Source organism: Artibeus jamaicensis, unplaced genomic scaffold (genome assembly GCF_021234435.1).
Source record: "Artibeus jamaicensis isolate MK-2021 breed Jamaican fruit bat unplaced genomic scaffold, CSHL_Jam_final contig_3214, whole genome shotgun sequence".
NCBI classification, from domain to species: domain Eukaryota; kingdom Metazoa; phylum Chordata; class Mammalia; order Chiroptera; family Phyllostomidae; genus Artibeus; species Artibeus jamaicensis.
The window spans coordinates 506571-527091 of NW_026521760.1; the positions used below are offsets into that span (position 1 = coordinate 506571).

General features: G+C 37.7%; 1 protein-coding gene across 3 annotated transcripts in view; it reads right to left on the minus strand.

Annotated features, from left to right (window-relative positions):
* FAM172A (family with sequence similarity 172 member A) overlaps window positions 1-20521 on the minus strand; it is a 412801-nt gene that overhangs the window by 137410 nt on the left and 254870 nt on the right. For 2 of the 3 annotated variants that reach the window (XM_053663579.1, XM_037164133.2), the window contains one exon: window positions 13767-13851. In XM_053663579.1, coding sequence (XP_053519554.1) covers window positions 13767-13851 — 85 coding nt within the window. Of the gene's footprint in view, window positions 1-6319; window positions 6409-13766; window positions 13852-20521 lie in introns of those variants that run through there. The other variant, XM_053663580.1, reaches the window with a different exon arrangement.

The window sequence follows — 20521 nt, forward strand, 5'->3', positions numbered from 1 at the left end:
ACCAGTGAGAAGGGAAGCCTGCGCGGGACAGCAGCCTTGCACAATTCCGATCGGATAAACAAGCCTGAGGATTGTGGTGTGACTGGACGGGCTGGGCTGGGCTAGCGGAGAGGACCGCCATTGCTCCCTCTCTGACCACTCCCCCACACACAGCGTCACAAACCAGCGACCTGGGTCGCCCCGTCCTGGGAAACAACTAAGGCTTCGCTCCACTTACTTAACAGCACGAATAGACCAAAAATGAGAGCCCCAGAACCGATAGATCTAAGCGATGAAGAAATAGCCAGTCTTTCAGATGCACAGTTCGAAACACTGGTTATCAGGATCCTTACAGAACTGGTTGATTTTAGTCACAAATTAGAGAAACATATGGAAGCTAAACTAATTGAAATGAATGGTAATACAAAGGAAATCAATAGTAATGGAAAGAAAATTGGGACTCAAATCAAGGGAGTGGATCAGAAGGAAGAAAAAAATGATCAAACAGAAAAGAATGAAGAAATAAGAATTCAGAAAAATGAGGAGAAGCTTAGGAACCTCCAGGACATCTTTAAATGTTCCAACATCCAAATTATAGGGGTACCAGAAGGGGGAAAGGCACAGCCATGAGTGGAAAACTTATTTGAACAAATAATAAAGGAGAATTTCCCCAAGCTGGCAAAGGAAATAGACTTCCAAGAAATCCAGGAAGCTCAGAGAGTCCCAAAGAAGTTGGACCCAAGAAGGAACACACCAAGGCACATCATCATTACATTAGCCAAGATTAAAATGAAGGAGAGAATCCTAGAAGCAGCAAGAGCTAAGGGGACAGTCACCTACAAAGGAGTTCCCATCAGACTGTCAGCTGATTTCTCAAAAGAGAACTTACAGGCAAGAAGGGGCTGGAAAGAGGTATTCCAAGTCATGAAAACCAAAGATCTACAACCAAGATTGCTCTACCCAGCAAAGTTTTCATTTAGAATGGAAGGACAGATAAAGTGCTTCTCAGGTAAGACCAAATTCAAGGAGTTCATCATCACCAAGCCCTTATTATATGAAATGTTAAAGGGACTTCCCTAAGAAAAAGAAGATAAAAAAGATGAACAGTGAAAGGACAGCAAACTCACAGTTATTAAGAACCACACCTAAAACAAAAGCAAACTAAGAGGACAGACAGCTAAATCAGGAGCAGAACCATAGAAATGAAGATCTCATGGAGGGTTAGCAACAGGGGAGTGGGAGGAGGGGAAGCGGGGAGAAGGTACAGAAAATAAGTAGCATAGACAGTAGATAAAAAATAGATGGGGGGAGGGTAAGAATAGTAGGGGAAATACATAATCTAAAGAATTTGAGACACGTGTTCATGAACTAAAGGGGAAAATGGTGGGGGAGGGGTATGCAGGGTGGAGGGGAATGGAGGGGGGGAATAGAGCAAATGTAATGGCATAATCAATAAAAAAGTTAAAAAAAAAAGAAAATATGAACTGAAGCAAGCGAAACAGATACTAGTATCTTTTTTGTTAAAAATGAACACATATTCAGTAACATGAAAAGCAGCAATGACCATGGAAAATTCAAGAGGCAACATCAGACTTAAAATTACAAGTTCCAGTACAATAATTTTATTTGTACATATAGATTAAAAAACTCCTTTTAGCATTTTAAACCTGTCAAAGCCCTTGGCTTTCACAAATGAGGAAACAAGTCAGCTTACAAAACTGACTTCTCTTTCAAAGTCACATTACAATGATTCCTAGATCTTAAAGACATCCAAGAAGGTGATAAGCCACTCTTGAGCAACACTTGTGCCTAAATCTACATGGACTTGTCTAGAGTCCACGGCAGCTCCAGTAGCATGCTCTTTATCAGGCCGATGAAGTTTTCATCTTCTGAAAATCTCAGAACTCTAGAAAGCCATTATATTAAACCAGTTGTGAATGGAAAACTGAAAGCAAGATTTCAGTTATTATTATTTATTCGATATAAGTTTTACTCATGTTTCTGAATATTTGACTATACATTCACATGGTTCAAGAAATACAAAAAGGCATATAGTGAAAATGTATAGCATTAATTTTTTGTTGTTGTTGTTGTCTATCATGGTATCACTGGCAAGTGGTAACTTGGGTCAACTTCCAGCTAGAATTTGACATTTTGCTTACATAGAATTTCTTGTAATAATTTAAATTCATGAAGGACATGTGTCTTTTAAGATTGACAGAAACATGGATAAGGAAGAAGCCAATACGTTTAAAGAAGTTTCACACAGGATATGCTCTAGCGCAGGCGTTATTCGGAAAGGAAGGCATATTAAAGGACTGACAGGCATCCAAGGAGACAGTAGGGAAGGACAGGACAACAGCAGGAAGAAGAGAGGGAAAGAGTCAGCATTGAATTTAAGTTGGTTTTGGAGAATAAAGAAATAAGGTAGGATGCTGAAAAAAAAGTTGAGAAGTTTAAATACTGTACTTCTGTAGAAGATATTCTGGGAGACTCTGAGAGTCACCGTATAATGAGATACGACTATAATCAGGGCTTAAAAGTAACGAACAATTTCTGTAAAACTATGTATGTATAGTACTCAACTGGCTGGATAAAAACACTATTGTGCAATTGTTTTGCATGGTAACGTGGGACTATAAAAATGACTCTACAGGCTGAAACCACCTAAAGTAATAATAGTAATCTATGGAAAAAACTATAGTTTTAAATTTTTTTGTCAGAATATAAAAATCCTGTTACTGTCAGCTAAAAATGAAGAGAAAATTTTAAAAAAAGGGTAAAATAACTGTATTTTGCACACTGTAATTTAAAACTTAGAAACATTGAGAATTATGATAGTTTGTTTTATTGTTGTTCAATTACAGTTGTCCCCATTTTCTCCCTATTGCTCTCCCCTGCCCTACCTACTCCCACCTCCCACATTCAATCCCCCCACTCATTGTCCTTGTCCATGGGTCCTTTATACATGTTCTGTGACCTGATCCTTCCCCTTCTTTCCCCTGTTACCTCCCTACTCTGGTCACTGTCAGTTTGTTCAAATTAAGATACTTTATCTCTTTGTAAAAACTTATTCAGAGTAGTTTGAACAGTGCTCGCTTTCTTGTCATGTAACTTATTATATGGTTCAAGCAAATCTTTCCTATGCCTTGGCAAACTGGCATACTCCTCAGTCTGGATCAGTTTCCAACATTTTTTCTTTTGCACTTCCAATGTCATGAGATATCTCAGAGTTCACCTGATGTAAAGTTTCATTTTTCTAACTTCACTTCCTTAGGGGCATCTTCATTTTTTTGGTCACAGACACTTTCCAATTTCAATTCCAGGATTTCATTTCTTTCCTGCACTTTTATCTTTGTTGGCCAAGTCTCTCTTTTGATTATGCATTTTTGTAAAATGGAAGATAGTGCTACCTATGTATGAACTGAATATCAGATGTACAGTGATAAGTCAGTGACAGATTTTCAAAGAAATGGTCCAACTGACCACTGATCATAACGAGCATCTGTTATTTAGACAGGAATTTATGGTTAATGCAATCATTCACTTACATTGTGGTAACTGAAATTTGAACTTTTTGGGGGGTGGGAAGTTGGTATTATTAAGAAACTGTTATGGTGACTGAAACTTGTATATATTGGAACCACGCAAAGCTAGGATCATCTGTATTTTGAGTTCTAATTTTATGCAGGTACTATTTTAATAGTCCTATAGAGATTATGTCACTTAATTCGGACCATAACTCAATGAGATGGTTCTAGTGTTATCTATATTTTATAGACAGTATGATTATAGATGTTCATCTGGCCATTTTATAGAATTAATTCTCCACCTATTTGGTAGAATACAAATTTCCCATAGTCATGATAAATCTAAAGCTCTTCTTATGAAGAGCTACTGACTTACTACCTAAAAGAGTTTGAAATGAAAAGGAACATACTCATTTGGAACATATATTTAAAGTAAAATGTCAGGATTTCATAACAATATGGAAGAAAAGTGGATACTGTCAGAAAAGGCACTAAATCTTAGAGCACAATGAGGTACCATTTAATAGAGGAGCGTGTCAGTGAACTATGAGTTATTCTTGGGTCCTGAGGGAGTTGGTAGGTCCTTACCCTTCCTTCCCACTCTACCTATTTCAATGATCATCCTCTAATTAGGAACAAAGATAAGCTTTGCAATAAACAGAAAAGTTTCTTCTAGGAATCCATGAGCTCCTTGAAGGGGTAAGAGTCATGTCTAGTAATCTTTATACCTCTAGACCAGTGCCTAGTATATTATTAAGTACTCAATAAATCTTTCTGGAATTAAGTAATAAATATTTACAGTCAGTTTCTTTCCTCAAGAGAACCAAGGATAACTTAGGTTTGGGGTAAGGCATAAAATTAGGCTCCAATTTTAAGGGAAACAAACTCATTTAATTAATTAATTGGTAAAAGTAATTAAAATTTGATTTTATAAAATTAAGCTTCACTGTCTATGTTGATTTTGTATGCTTGAGATTGTTTCTAAAGAAAAGCAAAACCAGATTAATACTGAGGGATTATTCCTACATAAGAGAATTGCTATAGAAATATTTGTTGCAATGGTTATGAAGGACTATACTTTTTACTGTAAAGGTCAAGCTGCATATCATCCAGTTCCACAAATAGCTTCCCACACATTGCTTATGTTGGATCACTTGTATTTGTGGCCTAAAGTTAACAATGTCCTACTTTAAATTTAATCACATTCCCTTGGGGGAACTAAGCAGGAAAGGTATGGCTACTTTTCCACATAAATTAAAAGTGGAAAGAAGACTCTAAATTTCTTTAAATACAATTTATCAAAAGAAAGTAAAAGTAAAAATCCCCCCCAAAACATGTTGCCTTTTAAAGAAAAACATCCGAAACATTAGTTAAAAATAAAAGAATCTCTAAGCCAATATTGATCTTAGAAGCTTATTAAAAATTTTTAATTTAGGGTTTCTTGCAAAAGTCTCACTCATAGAAATCATTGCTACACAAAGCTTAAAATGACGTTTATGTGTCTTTGCCCAAATTTTCAACAAGTAACTTCTATAGTATTTTAGAAATTATGAAACCATGTAATATACCTGAATTCTGTCAAGGACCGTGCCATGAGATTATTCAAACCAGCTGGTATATGATTTCTTCATTTATTGGTGTAACACACTGAATACTTGGGGTACGCGATGTACGGCTGAAGGGGATGTAGCAGGCAGTGTGGGCAGGAACACTAGCACCAACGCTCAAAGAGTAACTGGACATGATATGGCAGTTCAGTCAATTTTAATAACTAAAAGCTGAAGTCACCGATTAAACAAATGATCTCTCAAAACTTATCATTAAATAGAACTATTTGCCTTTAAAGTAAAACTATATTTTGAGAATATGATGAAACAAAAATTTTATAAAATATACCCCGCTTCTAAAGAGCTGATTATCAACTTGGAACATCTTGAGATTTTATAAATAGAACATATTTGGCCTATCTATGGTGCCCAATGTTCATTTTGAATTTTCACTTCGTACCAAAGTATTTACTTTAGATGTTTTGAATCACTTCTAGAAAGCAATGGAATTTCTCTGAAGAGGTATGTTTTGGGGTATTTTTGCCAGCAGACAGATTTACTGCTGGTGACTTGATATCTGTCAATGACAAGACAGAGCTGGCGGGGAGAGTGTAGGTGGGAGCAGACACGGAATGTGTGGAAAGAGCAGAGACTCTGCGGCTGTCACATAGTCAAAGAGACGAAAAGGTCGGTGGACCCAGGCAAGCCACACAGGTCAGGCAGGTGCAGGCAGAGAATGTGTGCTGGGGAAGATATGATTCCAGAGAGTATAGGATGAGGAATCCTTAAGTGGGGAGATTGAAGTCAGGAAGACACAGAAAACAAAAACTATGAGTCATACACAGAGACTAACCTGGGTGTGTGTATGTGTGTGCCAGAGACAGAGAGAAAGAGAGAAATATACAGACACAGAGAGAGCCACCAAGAGCAGTGACCCAGACAATATTTGAACAGAAAAGGAGAAAGAGAGGACAAGTGACATACAGATGGTCATGGGAAAGATGAGTACTTATGGTAAAAAGGATGAAGGTAGCAGTGGCCCCTGACTGACTTTTCCGACACTTAGGAAGACAGCATGAAAGCCACACAGCACTGTGATGGGGACAGTGAAAGTAATAGCTCTTCCAAATTAGCTCATGACATACTTTTCAAGTACAAACACAAATTCATATTATTTCATTATTTATCCAAAAACATCCCCAAAATAATTAGTCTTACAATTTTTTTATTATTATTATTTTTTTTAGTCTTACAATTTTTTATCTTTAAAGGGAAGAGCTAGCTCAGTGAAAGGAGACTGCCACCTTTACTGCCAAATTCTTGAAAGGATTTTCACAAATTGGTTCAGAAAGCTGTAAAAAACATAGTGGCTATTTTTAATTTATAAAGTGAAATTTATGGCATAAGACTGCTTATATTCACTGTGATTATTGGAAAACAGAGTCAAAATCACATGATAACATTGGACCTGATTAAGTACACATAATCAGGGCAAATATTGGTGCTCTACCAAAATACCATATACAGGGGCGGGCAAAAGTAGGTATACAGGTTTTCCTATGGAAAATAATACAATAAATAATAATATAAAAATGAACTGTTTTGCATACTCACAGCTGCAGACCTACTTTTGCCAGCCCCTGTATTTAGATAGGTTATTTTTAATAATTCTTTAAATGGTTTTTTTCCCCTAGAATTCCTGATTCTAATCCATTATAATGAATGATTCATTGAAAAAACAATCATCTATGGTAGTCAACTTTTAGAATACTTATTCCTTAAATCAACTAATAATTATTAGGTAGCATAGAACAATGATTAGGGAAGCTAACTGATGAATAACAGCTACAAGGCCAATTTTCCAGTAAAGAACAAAAACGGACTGAGTAGTACTATTTAGTTAATGAAAGCATCATTTCAAGGATTGCAATATATAGCCTTTGAATGAAAAAAGGAATGCAGCAATTCTTGTGTGCAGTATGGGTAGTTAAATAGTGGTACAGTATCATAAATGCTAATAGACCTTGAATTTTAAGGTCTGTTTATAAGCAAAGTATACATTTTTCAATTACCTAATTAATTTGAGCTGTGTCTAAAAACATATTAGACAACTCAACTTGTCTACACATTCTGAATGACACCACATTCTAGAAGCAATTACTGCTAATTTTTCATTGCTATCTTTAGAAGGAAGTGATTATTCACTAACAAAGAAAAGATATAACCCCTTAGTGTCATTTTCAAGGCATATTTTTAGCAATAAAGTGAAATGAATATTTAGCAAATATTCAGTAAGTGCGTAGTCAATGTAAACAGTCATCTGGACTAACTTAGGGTTACATTAGCAGGTTTTCCACAATTCAAGTTCACCTAGAAATTACTAATTTTCCACTTTCTTTTCTGGTGGGGAAATGAGGCTTCACAATTTAGGAAAACGTCATCAGCAGCCCCTGCTCCGATATTCAGAACCAAGACAGGATCATCCAAATATACTGAGTTTTCAAGTTTAATTTTTACATCTTAAGAGATCTACTAAGGCTCTTTCCCCCCTTTTTCTTTTTAAACATGGATCCTGTTATTGTTCTAATTGTGAGGTGTCCAGATGTACATCAAGTGTTCTAGGTAAGCTGAAATAATAGAGAAAAGCCTGTCTAAAGCCATGACAAGAGCGAGGAAAAATGAGAATAACCCAAGTTCTGCGAGGGAATATGTTGATAGGCACGAGGCACATAACTACATGGTTTTAGTAAGTCCAGGTTCAGGTAACAGTGGGTGAAAAATGGAAGGTGTGAGGCAGGGCTTTCCATCCTGTGTGCCTGGTGATCACAGGTGTATCAAAATGTTGATTACCTCGCCCTTCAGGTCAGCTACGAGGGGCTCCATCCATTCACCCTTGGACATAGGAAATCTTGTCTGTGAACCCCAGAGTGCCCCAGATGTCACACTGTTCCATGTGTGTTGCTTAAGGGAAACTCGGATAAGAATAACCTTAACATCTTCCTGGTAACTATGGTTTATAGTTACCGTAAACCTTAGAGGACTGGTAAAGTTGGTCTGACATGTTGGTCAGCTTTCCAAGGACCCATAACAAGAGACTGCTGGAAGGGAATAACAGCAATGATTTCAGAGCTGAATAGAAACCATGAAGTACAGGAGAGGGATTCCTCAAGTCGGATAGGCAAATGTTTTTATCTGTGGGAAGTGGCAGAAGATCAGGACTAGAAAGCATGTCCTGGAAAAGTCATCTTCTCGGAGGTTTTCCCTGGCCACCTCCCTAAAAATTCAAATCCTCCACAAACATATACTTCATATCCTCTCTTCCTGCTTTATGTTTCTCCTACCAAATACCATGCTATATACTATATACTATATACTGCCATGCTCTGTACTGTCTTATTTCTCTTGTTTAATGACTGTCTCTGCTATTAGAATGTAAGCTCTGTGTGGGACCTTTATATACTGTAACTCACTGCTATGTCCCTGGCCCCTGGAGCAGCTTCTGGTCCACAGTAAATACTTGCTGAGCAAATGCATGCACACTGAATGTACAAACCCAGAGAGGCATGTAAGGAGCACAGTTGGAGGGGACTGAAAGTATAGGAGCCTTAGCAGCTGCCCTTAGAACCAGCCTGGCAAAGTACAACCTGTCAGTCACACTCCAGCTAAAGTAAGCTGAGTCCCGACTTGTAAGAAGTCAGAAGGTATCAATGCTCTGCAACCTTGTCTGTTTTCAAACATTTATGTTTGTTTTCCTTTCATTCACCCTGGGGAATGCCTCCTCATACACAGCCAAAAATTATATTACCTACTTTGAGGGAGTGGCTAAACACAATCATTCTAATTTCATCGTTATTGCTACCCCAATGCCTCTTTTAGCTTTACTATGTCCAGATTTCTTTGTTCTACTGAATATTTTTCTTTCCACTGTTAGTATTTCTTTTGATTTCTTCACTCCATTTTCTACCCTCCTATGACTCTGGTCTCTGAATATTTTGTGACCCTATCAATGTCACAGAAAACACAGGACAACATGAATATTTGTTGTTTAAAAATTAAATTAGATATAGAAATGGAAGGGAGAATATTTTTAGCAATGACTTTTCACTCCTATTGAATTAAATTATCAATAAAAGTCTTGAAAGAAATTATAGCCTTTAATTCTAAAATGACTAATGAAAATAGCTAGTACCATATTTTTATAGTGCCTCCCTTCTGATAAACTCAAAATAACCCTCCAGACATTAAAAAAATCTTCATAACATTTCTACAGTTAAGTAAGGCAGGTATTTGCTGTCGCTGTTTCACAACAAACATACAAACAATCACAACATGGGCTATGCTATAAACTAGATACTACTATGTAATTCTCTGAATAACTGTTTTAGTGGGCTGATGCTACCAGAAAGAAACACTATCAATAGGAAGAAATGGGGGAACCAGGCACTGGACACATCCTTGAGATCCCTCAGAATTCCACCATTCACTTATGCTATCACTGGAAAGTCTGGCTTCATTTTAAGCCTAAGGTACAACACTGTGCACTCTCAAGTGTGGCACTGTCAGGTATTACAGTTGCTTTCAAAAGAAAAGTAAAAATATATGGCTGTACTGAAAATAATTATCAGCAATGTTTTAAGTACATTTTAAAAATGTCATTGTGTATGTCATAAAAATACATATTCATAGGTAAATAACATTTATAAAATTAAGTTATGAGCATCAGATCTATTTTTGTTTTATTTAGTAGTAATAGAGAAAATACAGTATTAAATGAGCATGTATTTTTATAGGTTATTTTACTGCTCTGACCATGAACTTCTAGTCAAAAGCAAACAGCATATTACAACAGCAACTTTATAATTTTTAAAGCTGAAAGAAAGACTTCAGTAAATTAAGTGTCTAGTCTGGATAGTCATTATTAACTTATGGTCAGTAAACAGGTTGAAATCCTCAAAAAATATTAACATTTTAAATTAAAGAAAACAGATTATCATCAGCAAATTTCAGGTACTTCCAAGGTACTTCAACAACCTTTGGTTATTTCCATTTGAATTTCCTACCATCACCAGAACTGCTATCACTTCAATCAAGTAGGCCATAAAACAATTTCATTGCTTCTTCTTCATTGATTTCCCTTTCCTGTTCCTCTATTCTTCTGGTGATAATATTTGCATTATTTCAGTTACTTTTTATTGGAACTTACCATTGTCTCCTCCTTTTCTTTTAGCCTCCACGTCTAACCTATTTATCATCAAGGGGGTCGAGTCCTATTTGCTACAGCTCTCCAGTCTCCCCGCTCTCATGGCCACCTCTCCAGTACATGCCATCAACGCCACACGCTTGCTTTATCATCACAGCCTACTGAGTCTATTGTTTTTGGCTTCCTGCTCCTCTCTTTTACCCCTTTACTAAATTAATCTTCTTTAAAAGCTCATTTTTATCATGTCATACCCCTTGTTAACATTTTTTTAAAAGGATTCTTTGAGGGAAATCACTGACTTTGGTTCAAAGCTGTTTGTTCAGTTTTGGTAAGTTGGTATGGAAAATGCTGGGGTGCCGGCCCTCACTCTTTTCATTTGACACCATCTAATATTGATGCCACATGGACCTCTCCCTGGGGCAGCTCACAACAGGGCAGCTGGCTTCCATCAGAGAGAGTAAGTGAGAGGACAAGAGAGAGCTTAAGGTCTGCCAACATCCACTGGTCTTGCTGTGTTCCCATTGGATTATTATCCTCATGCAGCTGGTTTGATGGAAGGGTGAAAGAATTTTTTGAAGATTCAGTTATAGTGCCTGATAACAACTTGTGGGGCCGAGACAGCATCCTCTGGGATGTGGCATGTGCTGTAAAGCAGCATTCAATATACTGTCCTGTTTCTCCCAGATCTGGGAAATAAGAGGGGGGAAATGGGACTGGCTTTTCTTATTACCTTTAGTAATCTCCTAGCAAAACTGCCACTTCCCATTCCCATGACTTTAGGTGGTGCTGGTCTAAAGGTCTTATTAATAGTTCCATAGGAAGGAATGCTTCCTTCAGGTGACACAACGATTCCATTCAACTGGAAGCTGAGACTGCCATCTTGCCATATTGAGCTCCTTATACACCAAATTAACAAGGAATGGAGAGTGTTACTATATTAGCTAGGGCCATTAATCCCGATTACTAAGGGAAAACTGAGTTGCTACTACAAAATGAGGGGCAAGAGGAGTATGTCTCTACAATGCAGGGAATCATCTAGGGTACGTGTCAGTAGTCCTTGTGATTAAGGTCAATAGAAAACTCTAAACCAACTCAGGCAGGATTGCTAACAGCCAGGCCCTTCAGGAATGAAGGTATGGGGTCATCCAACCAGGCAAGCAACCATGACTAGGTGAGGTACTTGCTGAGAGCAAAGAAAATACAGAGTGAAGGTAATTATAAATACCAGCTGCAACTTCATGACCAGTTAAAAAAAATGAGAAAGGTAATAGGGGCATTTCTTCCTTATTTGGATAGGAATATCCATATACTACATATTTTTGTTTTCTTCTAATTTCCTTATCATGTCATGTGAAATATGTCAGGAGCAATTAGCTTTATCTCTCAGTATTTAAATTATAGGATACCAAAGGTGAGAAGAATGAACATCAGCCAAGGACAATAAAATGGCTTTATATCCTTTTCAGGAGGAAGAGTTAGTTGTACATGGGATAGCGGTATTATGTTAAATCATGTTAGGTGAAAATATGACTTTGTTAATGTCTTTATGTATAAGAGCCCCAAACTGATAAGGAGTGAACTGTGCAGGCTCTGTAATGTCAGTTGGACTAGGCTGAACCACATTTCCCAGAATTTCTTTTCAAACTGTACATTTCTGGTTAGGATGGTATGCAAGGGAGCTTTCTGTGGGAAATCTGGGGTTACAGTGAAGTAGCAGGCATTTTGAGCTCACATATGTTGCTGTTTATCTGCTGGCCCACCTGCTGGCACGAGGCAGTGACCAGGACTGTGTCTGATCCACCCTCCCCTGGATTCTCCTCCTTCTGCATTTCTGACTCCTAGGCCAGGCACGTACATGGTTAGCTCCATGACAAAGGGCGCTGGCTTGTACGGGACACCCACACCAGCAAAGACAGAATCTACAGGAACTGACATGGGTTTATTAATTCCATCCTCATGGGCTCCAGCTCATGCTACGGGTTCTAGCTCATTCTTGTTCTCTGCCACTTTACATCCATCTCCCTTTAACGACTGTCTGATGTATAGACTCAAGCTCCAGCATTGATGCAAAGTCGACATTCTAACAATGACTGCTTAAGCAGCTCTGGTCAAATACTTGTTATAAATCCTTTACTATATGTACTCAGTCTTCATTATTTGTAGATTACTGTATTTGTGAATTCACCTACATACTAAGATGTATTCGTAACTCCACAAACCAATACTCATGGTGCTTTTGTGGTCCTTTACAGAAATGCACACATACAGTGGTGAAACATTTGAGTTGCTCAGCATGCACATTCCTAAGGAAATAAGGCCATGCTTTGCCTTCTTGTTCACATCTCATACTATAAACAAGTGTCCTTCTCACAGGCTATTTCTTCCATATTTTTCATATTTTTGTGCTTTTGTGGTGATTTCACCATTTCAAATGCTCTTCAAGTATATCTGGGGCTGAAGTGTTGTCTAGTATGTCTAATCACAGGGAGACTGTGATGGAGAAAACGGGTGTGTTAGACATGCTTCATTTGGAGTGACAGTGCTGTTGATTGTGAGTTCATTGTTAGTGAAGCAACAATATATATTAAATAAGGTATCTTTAAACAGGAACTTTCATAAAACAAGATTATATATTGATTGCTTGACAAACATCTTATTCTCTGGCAACTATGGCCAAAGCAAGCCCATCCCTCTTCTGTATCCATAAGCAGGTATCACTGCTCAATTTGTGTTTACCATCAAAATCGATTGGCAATGGTGAAAGCAAAACCAGAAAGCAATGGAAAATGTCACTCTTTCCTCTTATCTAAAGATTAGAGATAAAATTACAAAACCTGGAGGCCGGAAGTCAATGCCAGCTGTCCTTACACTGTCTGAAGCCCACCTGAGGTGGTCACCCCCAGCCTGGCTCTTTCCTGTCAATAGGCAGGCCAGTTTTTCCTTAGTATCCTGTGAACATCTTCAGATCCATTCTAGCACTTACTTCTTACACTGCTCTGTTTCTCTTGCCTAAAATGCCATCCTGCATGCCTTCCTACAATCCAAATCCTGACACACAAAGTCCAGCCAGAATCTTCTGCATGAAAAACTTTTTGAAAGTCTCCACATCACCACAGCAGTCCCTTTTTTCTGAATTCACAGCCTTGACTGTTTGTGTGTCACTGAGTTGGTGCTCAATCAGAGACAAATCCTCTGAGGTCCTGTATGGTGGCCCAGTCCTTGTCTTACAATCAACTTTTAATTTATGGATGTCTTGTCTCCCAAAGTTTCAGTAGGAATGGTCTACACTACTCTCAGACTGTGTCTCTTACTCATCTTTACTAAGCTTGTTGGTAAGCATTTTCGGATACTTAACAGATTTCTGGTAGTGGATCAGACCCACGCCGTATGTTACCAATAACTCATTAGATTGAAGGCAGAACATCATGCTTAATTTGCAAAATAGAATTCCACATTTCATTAGCATATTTTTTCACTTAAAAAAAAACATACATTGCATCAAACACATACCTGCTGAGACTCGGGGACAGTCAGGCAGCATGGACTCCACCGATGTGTCTAACGGTTCTGAGCTAGAGACCCAGTTACAACAGTTCTGCAATGTGACAGAGACAATTTTCTGTTGAAACATAATTTAAACTAAGACCAACTTTTCAGGCTGTAGTGATTAATTTATCCTACATAATCAACCACTGAAAGTATAATCCATTTATTTCTCATAGAATATAAAAAGTTTTCTTATTTAAACAGTCAGTCATTAGTCATGACCAACATGAGAGCGGAAGAAAGTTTATCTTCTACAATTCAGCAAATCCTCTGCACTGGTATTAAGAAGACACATGGCCTGTGAACCTGATGTAATACAGTTCTAAGAGAAGGCCAAGATTATAATTAAGAGAAATTGAAAGGGGTGTCCATTATTAACTTGCAGATAGAAATGAATTATTATTTTGAACACATGAAAAAGTAGCTATATTTTTTAAATAAATTCTTTGTCTTTGTAATACTAGAAGAAATAATTTTGTATTTACCACTCAAAATCTGGCCCATTAATTATATTATTTTTTAAATTTTTACTTCAACTTGTTTCAATGAAGGTTGTATTAAACAGTTCATAAGAAGCATGACCTGGTGAGTTGTAGCTGTGTGTCTGAGGACACAGACTTCAATGTTAAAATTAACCTCTAAGATAATAATGATTTACATGTCAGACAAATGAAATTAAAATAATCTATATCCCTTCCATACATTTTAAGTCTGTATTTGAAGTCTGGCTTAAAAAATTTGATTAACCGCATATATAGCTTAAAACAAATTTCCAACACACACACACACACACACACACACACACACACACACAATGAATTTCCAGACAGATTTTATTTAAAAGAAATCATCCTATCAATCATGTTGGAAAAATCGCTGATTGCTATTCTGGTAAACAACCAGGTATTGTGTATTTTTAGATTCTTGCTGCCCTGGTTGTGCACCATGGAATCCGTCCTCACTGTGGAAAGATCCTTGACTGGTAGATCAAGTGTCTTATTGTGTTTCCTTAATTCATTCTGTCTGGAAGAAGATGTCAGCTGTGTTGCAGTGAGGAGAGAATTTCAAAGGCCCCAGTCCCCACCAATAAAGGCCGAGGATGGCTTTTGAATAGATTTGTCAAGGCAACCCTACTGTTCTGAGACCAGGGAGAGCAGGAATAACATAAAGGAAGGGTGGCTGTATGAGATTAGAAAGTGAAGTTCACAAAGCATGGCAGATTTTTGTAAGAAACAGTAGATCAATGAAACTATTGAACTGTGTGGAAAAAAAACCCATGAAAACAAACACAACATCTAGTAATGTTCTTAAATGCTTTCTCTCTTTTTACATTTAAAATGGATAAAGTATTAGTATTTTCATGTATTACAAAAGCTTCATGGTTTAAAGTGAATATGTATTCTTAACTTACATTCCTAATCTTAATTAGCAGCTGAATGCAAAATTATACAATGTAAGAGAGCAGAAATTATAAAAGAAAATAGGGTTTTAGAAGATATTTCATACATTTGAAAAAAGTAAAATTAATATTACTATTGATAGAATACCACATCAGAGAGTTCTAGATAATGCGGAAGATTAGCACACAATTAGCCAGCTTTTATATACAATGCGACACTCGCTTGTAAGAAATAAGCATTCTCCAAAGCAGTGTCAAGATATGTAAATGGGTGATTTGTTTTATCATTCATCACAGTCCCTAATAAATTCAAAAATCATGACTTCTATAGGTACTAAAAATAGGCTCCCAATGATACAGGGAGATAGCTTCAATGAAGAATGACTTTCTCTTACTCTCTCTCGTTCTTAAACAATTCAGTCTTTTCAATGACAGCAATTAGCACTACCGACAGACAGGCAGCGGTTAGGCATATATTTTAATTATTATTCATCCTAGTAGTACCTCCAAATCTGATGAAAGTCAGCTATTACCCAGGTGATATGTCACTCTTAATACTGTTCACTTACACTTCACATATGTAAAACTATGTCTTATAGGATATTTCTAGTATTAATAAAAGTGATGGGACATTACAATGTGCAGGTGATTAATCATTTTCTAACTCTTTATCATTGACTTTAAAAAGCTGGACAAAATGGATTTTATCCAGGTCACCTTTAACTTAAATATTTAAAGCAAAATATAACTTATATAACTTAACATTTATACAATTCTGAAATTTCTGTTTTTATTTAGGCACATGTTTAGGTTTTGATCTCTCATAAAAATAGGATAGAAAATAAGCACTCTATAGTTAAAGTATATTCAAATGTTCTCAGGAATGACAAAGTGCCTGTGTAGGATTGTAAAGGTCTGATACCGTAAGTTTGATATGTGTATGTGCACATGTGAAATTTTTACACCTACTACCCGCTCCCCCCCAAGATATATAGAAAACATGACAAAACAAGCTAAAAATATGTTGGCCATGTCACCGAGTATAATAAAATAAAATGATGTAAGAATACTTGCTTATATAAAGAAAGAACTATGAGAAAGGCATATAGCCATTATCTATTATTCACACTGTCTGAAATTCTATCTTATCAAATGTAACTTCCTATTCTGACATAAGTTTCTAAAGTTTAGAAACCCAATGTCTCTCACTGTTCTAATCCTTACTCTATCCGTCTCCTCAGTGCCCCGATTTGCCCCCCACCCCAGTTCTTCAGTTGCGATGAACACTAGCCAAGTGTTGGCAACAGCAGCAGCTCACTAAGAAAGCCCTACCTAAATTCAAAACATGCTGGAGTATGTTCTCAGTCCTGGGAGATCTTGCTGGTAGACACCCCAGCAGAACAGGGCCTGCTGGGCTAGAGGTACCAACAGAGTCATGCCTGAGCCTCATCCCAACAAGAACTGGGACAGAAGCCCCTGGCCAGCAGCAGACTGGGAGGGGTCACGTAACTAGAGTTTCTCTAGGTCTGAGGTAAAAAGAGAAAAATGGTCACTATGAGCAAGTGTTTCTTAAAGTTAAAGGTTTTCAATTTAAAGGTCTTTTACTCTGAAATAATGACCTGACAGGTTTTTGTGGTTGTGAATTGTCTTTTTTTGTGAAATCCAAAAGGTTGGGAACTTTTAATACAGAAGTGCCTTTAGGCCACAGATTAGAGTTTTGTATATTATGTTTAAAGAGAAAGTAGGTAGTAAGCATTCCTATGCAGGGCATTTGGAGGTACAGCATTTGGAGATGCTTGCTGCCCTGGTTGAGTTTAGGTTTTCATTCAATTTTATTTTGTTTGAGTTGTAAATCACCCGTGCCTTAGACATTGGTCTTCATATGGCGGGTGTTGTCTCCTCAGACTAGAACAACTACAATGCACCAGGCTGTTTCCCACAGTGGCACACAGAGCTGAATGGCAACAGGCAAGGGTTCCTGACTGGTACGTAGAACTGTACATCTGGCTTGGCTGGAGACTTTCAGAAGCTAGGGGTATGTATGTCAGGAAATTACATTTGCCCATTCAGCCTCTTTTTTTTTTTTTTTTTAATAAAAACTATACAGCCCTGGCCAGTATGGCTCAGTGTGAAATGTCCTCCTGTACCGAAGGATTTCAGGTTCAGTTCCCAGTTGGAGCACGTGCCTGGGTTGCAGGTCTCAGGTCTCGACATGTGGGGGGCAGCCGGTTGTTTCTCTCCTTCCTTCCCCTCTCTCTAAAGCATGTCCTCATGTGAGGATAAAAAATAAAATAAAATAAAATAAAAAAATAAAATAAAATAACTATTCACTTAAGGTATAAAACATGATGTAATGCACATATATAAAGTGAAATGATCACTATAGTCAAGCTAATTAACTAGCTTGACTATAGTCAAGCTATCTTCTCACATAGACACCTTTTGTGTGTGTATGTGTATGGTGAGGAAAACTAAGATCTATTTCTTAGCAAATCTCTAGTGTTCATCATGCTGACCATCAGGTCTCCAGATTTACATAAGTAACCTGCATAACTGCAAGTCTGCACTCTGCCCAACATCCTCCATTTTCCCCACCTCCCTTGCTGCTAGTAGTCACCAGCCTACTCTCTGCTCCTAAGTGTTTGACTTTTTTAGATTCCACATGTATGTGAGGCCACGGAGTATTTTCCTTCCTGTGGCTGGCTTATTTCCCTCATTATAACCTCCTCCAGGTTCATCCTTGCCTACTCAGCCTTTACAGTCCTGGAGCCCAAGGTAAGAAGCATCTGCCTTTGGTCACTTTTCCCCTCTCCTGATGAGGCTGACTTAGCATTTATGCTTAGTCTTTTGGTTGGGAGTAGATTTTATAATTATACATGTACTACAAAAATATAGTCCTTAACATTCCTTCTGTACTGACAGGATTAAAAATCGCTTTTTGTTGTAAACAAATACTTAACATCAACAACTTTATCATATTAATTTAAACTGGCTTACAAAAAAAACCCAGTTGTACTAATTTGTAGTATAACAGGAATGAGGAGGGAACTGTACCACTGTCCTACTTCCAAACTTTAAAGTAGTGTTTGGTGAAATAATGGAGGCAAAAAGCACTGCGGCTTCATCTATAACGAGTGCTATTTTTATGGACAACACTTCAGTTTAGCTGAGGTGTTTTTCTTGGGAGGGATATTTGCAAAATATCTAGTTTTGGAGTTGATTCCAAATGAGGCTACAGCAGGAGGGAAGGAGGAAGTGGATGCTGAGGGATGCAAAGGTCACCCTACCACACCTTCTTCCAACACCCATGCTCAAGACAATGGTCCCTTCGATTTACTGACCCAGGCTTGTTTTCATTATTTCAAGTAGTCTTGCAGAACAGACAAGGACTAAAAAAGTGAAAGGAAAGAGGGTGGAGTTTCATCCTAAGTGTTGGAAAACACTGAACTCCTATCATGCCAAAGCACATAAACTCTCTACAAGGGGGTAGGTCACACATTTAATGAATTCTTACAAGGCTATCTGGCATAGTCTTCTACGGTTTCCTTTCTTAAAAAATAATCCTCACCTGAGGATATGTTTATTGACTAGAGAGAGAGAGAGACATCAATTCGAGAGAAACACTGACTGGTTGGTTGCCTCCTGTACATGCCCCGACTGGAGATCAAACCTGCAACCTTCTGGGCTACGGGATGAGAGTCCAAACAACTGAGCAACCTGGCCAGGGCTATAATTTTCTTCTTTGTTCTATTTTAGGGAAGAGCTCTCTGAGCAGGGAACATTCCAAAGCTCCATCACTATGATCTAATAATTTTTATCTCTGGGATATTATAGTGTTTTCTATAAAAAAACATTTCATTTCTTTTGCCATTTGCAAGTTTTTTCCCTTAGTCATCATTTTTGATTCTTGAAACAGTTCAAGAAGTAGATGGAATAGGCATTGTCATCTCTAACTCACAATTCTGAAACAGGCCCAGAAAAAGATAAAGTGGTTCTCCTAAGACTATCAGTCTTAGCAAAGCACCTCGCACATGCTTGATCCTTTTTAAAAAAATTTTTATTTAGTTATTTTTCAAGTACAGTTTTTTGTCTATTTCTCCCATCCCAGCCCCCCTCCCACGCATGCTCCCCACCTCCCTCCCATTTCCACCCCCCTTAGTCCTCATCCCTGTGTCCTTCCTATTTGTTCCTCCAAATCCCTCCCCCTTTTTCCCCTTAAATTCCCTTCCCTCTCCCCTCTGGTCACTGTCCCCTTGTTCTCTATTTCAGTGTCTTTGTTTTTTTTCTGCTTGCTTGTTTGTTTTGTTGTTTAGCTTCCTGTTAAAGGTGAGATCATATGGTATTTGTCTTTTAACACCTGGCCTTTTTCACTCAGCATAATGCTTTCCAGTTCCATCCATGTTGTTGCGAAGGGTAGTAGCTCCTTCCTTCTCTCTGCTGCATAGAATTCCATTGTGTATATGTACCACAATTTTTTGATCCATTCATTTACTGATGGGCACCTAGGTTACTTCCAACTCTTGGCTATTGTAAATTGTGCTGCTATGAACATTGGGGTGCATAGATTCTTTGAAATTGATGTTTCAGGATTCTTAGGATATAATCCTAGCAATGGGATTGCTAGGTCAAAAGGCAGGTCGATTTTTATTTTTCTGAGAAAATTCCATACTGTTTTCCATAATGGTTGTACCAGTTTGCAATCCCACCAACAGTGAACTAAGGACCCCTTTTCCCGACAACCTCTCCAACATTTGTTGTTGGTTGCTTTGTTTATGATAGCCATCCTGACTGGTGTAAAGTGGTATCTCATTGTGGTTTTAATTTGCATCTCCCTGATAGCTAACGATATTGAGCATCTCTTCATGTGTCTCTGGATGTTCTGTATGTCCTCCTTGGAGAAGTGTCTGTTCAAGTCCTTTTCCCATTTTTTAATTGGGTTGGTTGTCTTCTTAGAGTGGAGTCGTGTAAGTTCTTTGTATATTTTGGAGATTAAACCTTTGTCTGAGGTATCATTGGCAGCTATGTTTTCCCATACAGTTGGTTGTCTTTTAAATTTAATACTGTTTTCTTTAGCCACGTAGAAGCTTTTTATTTTGATGAGATCCCATTTGTTTATTCTTTCCTTTATATTCCTTGCTCTAGGGGACATATCGGTGAAAATGTTGCTGCGTGAAATATCTGAGATTTTCTTGCTGATGTTCTCCTCTAGGACTTTAATGGTGTCATGGATTATATTTAAGTCTTTTATCCACCTTGAATTTATTTTGGTGTATGGTGTAAGTTGGTGCTCAAGTTTCATTTTTTTGCACGTAGATGTCCA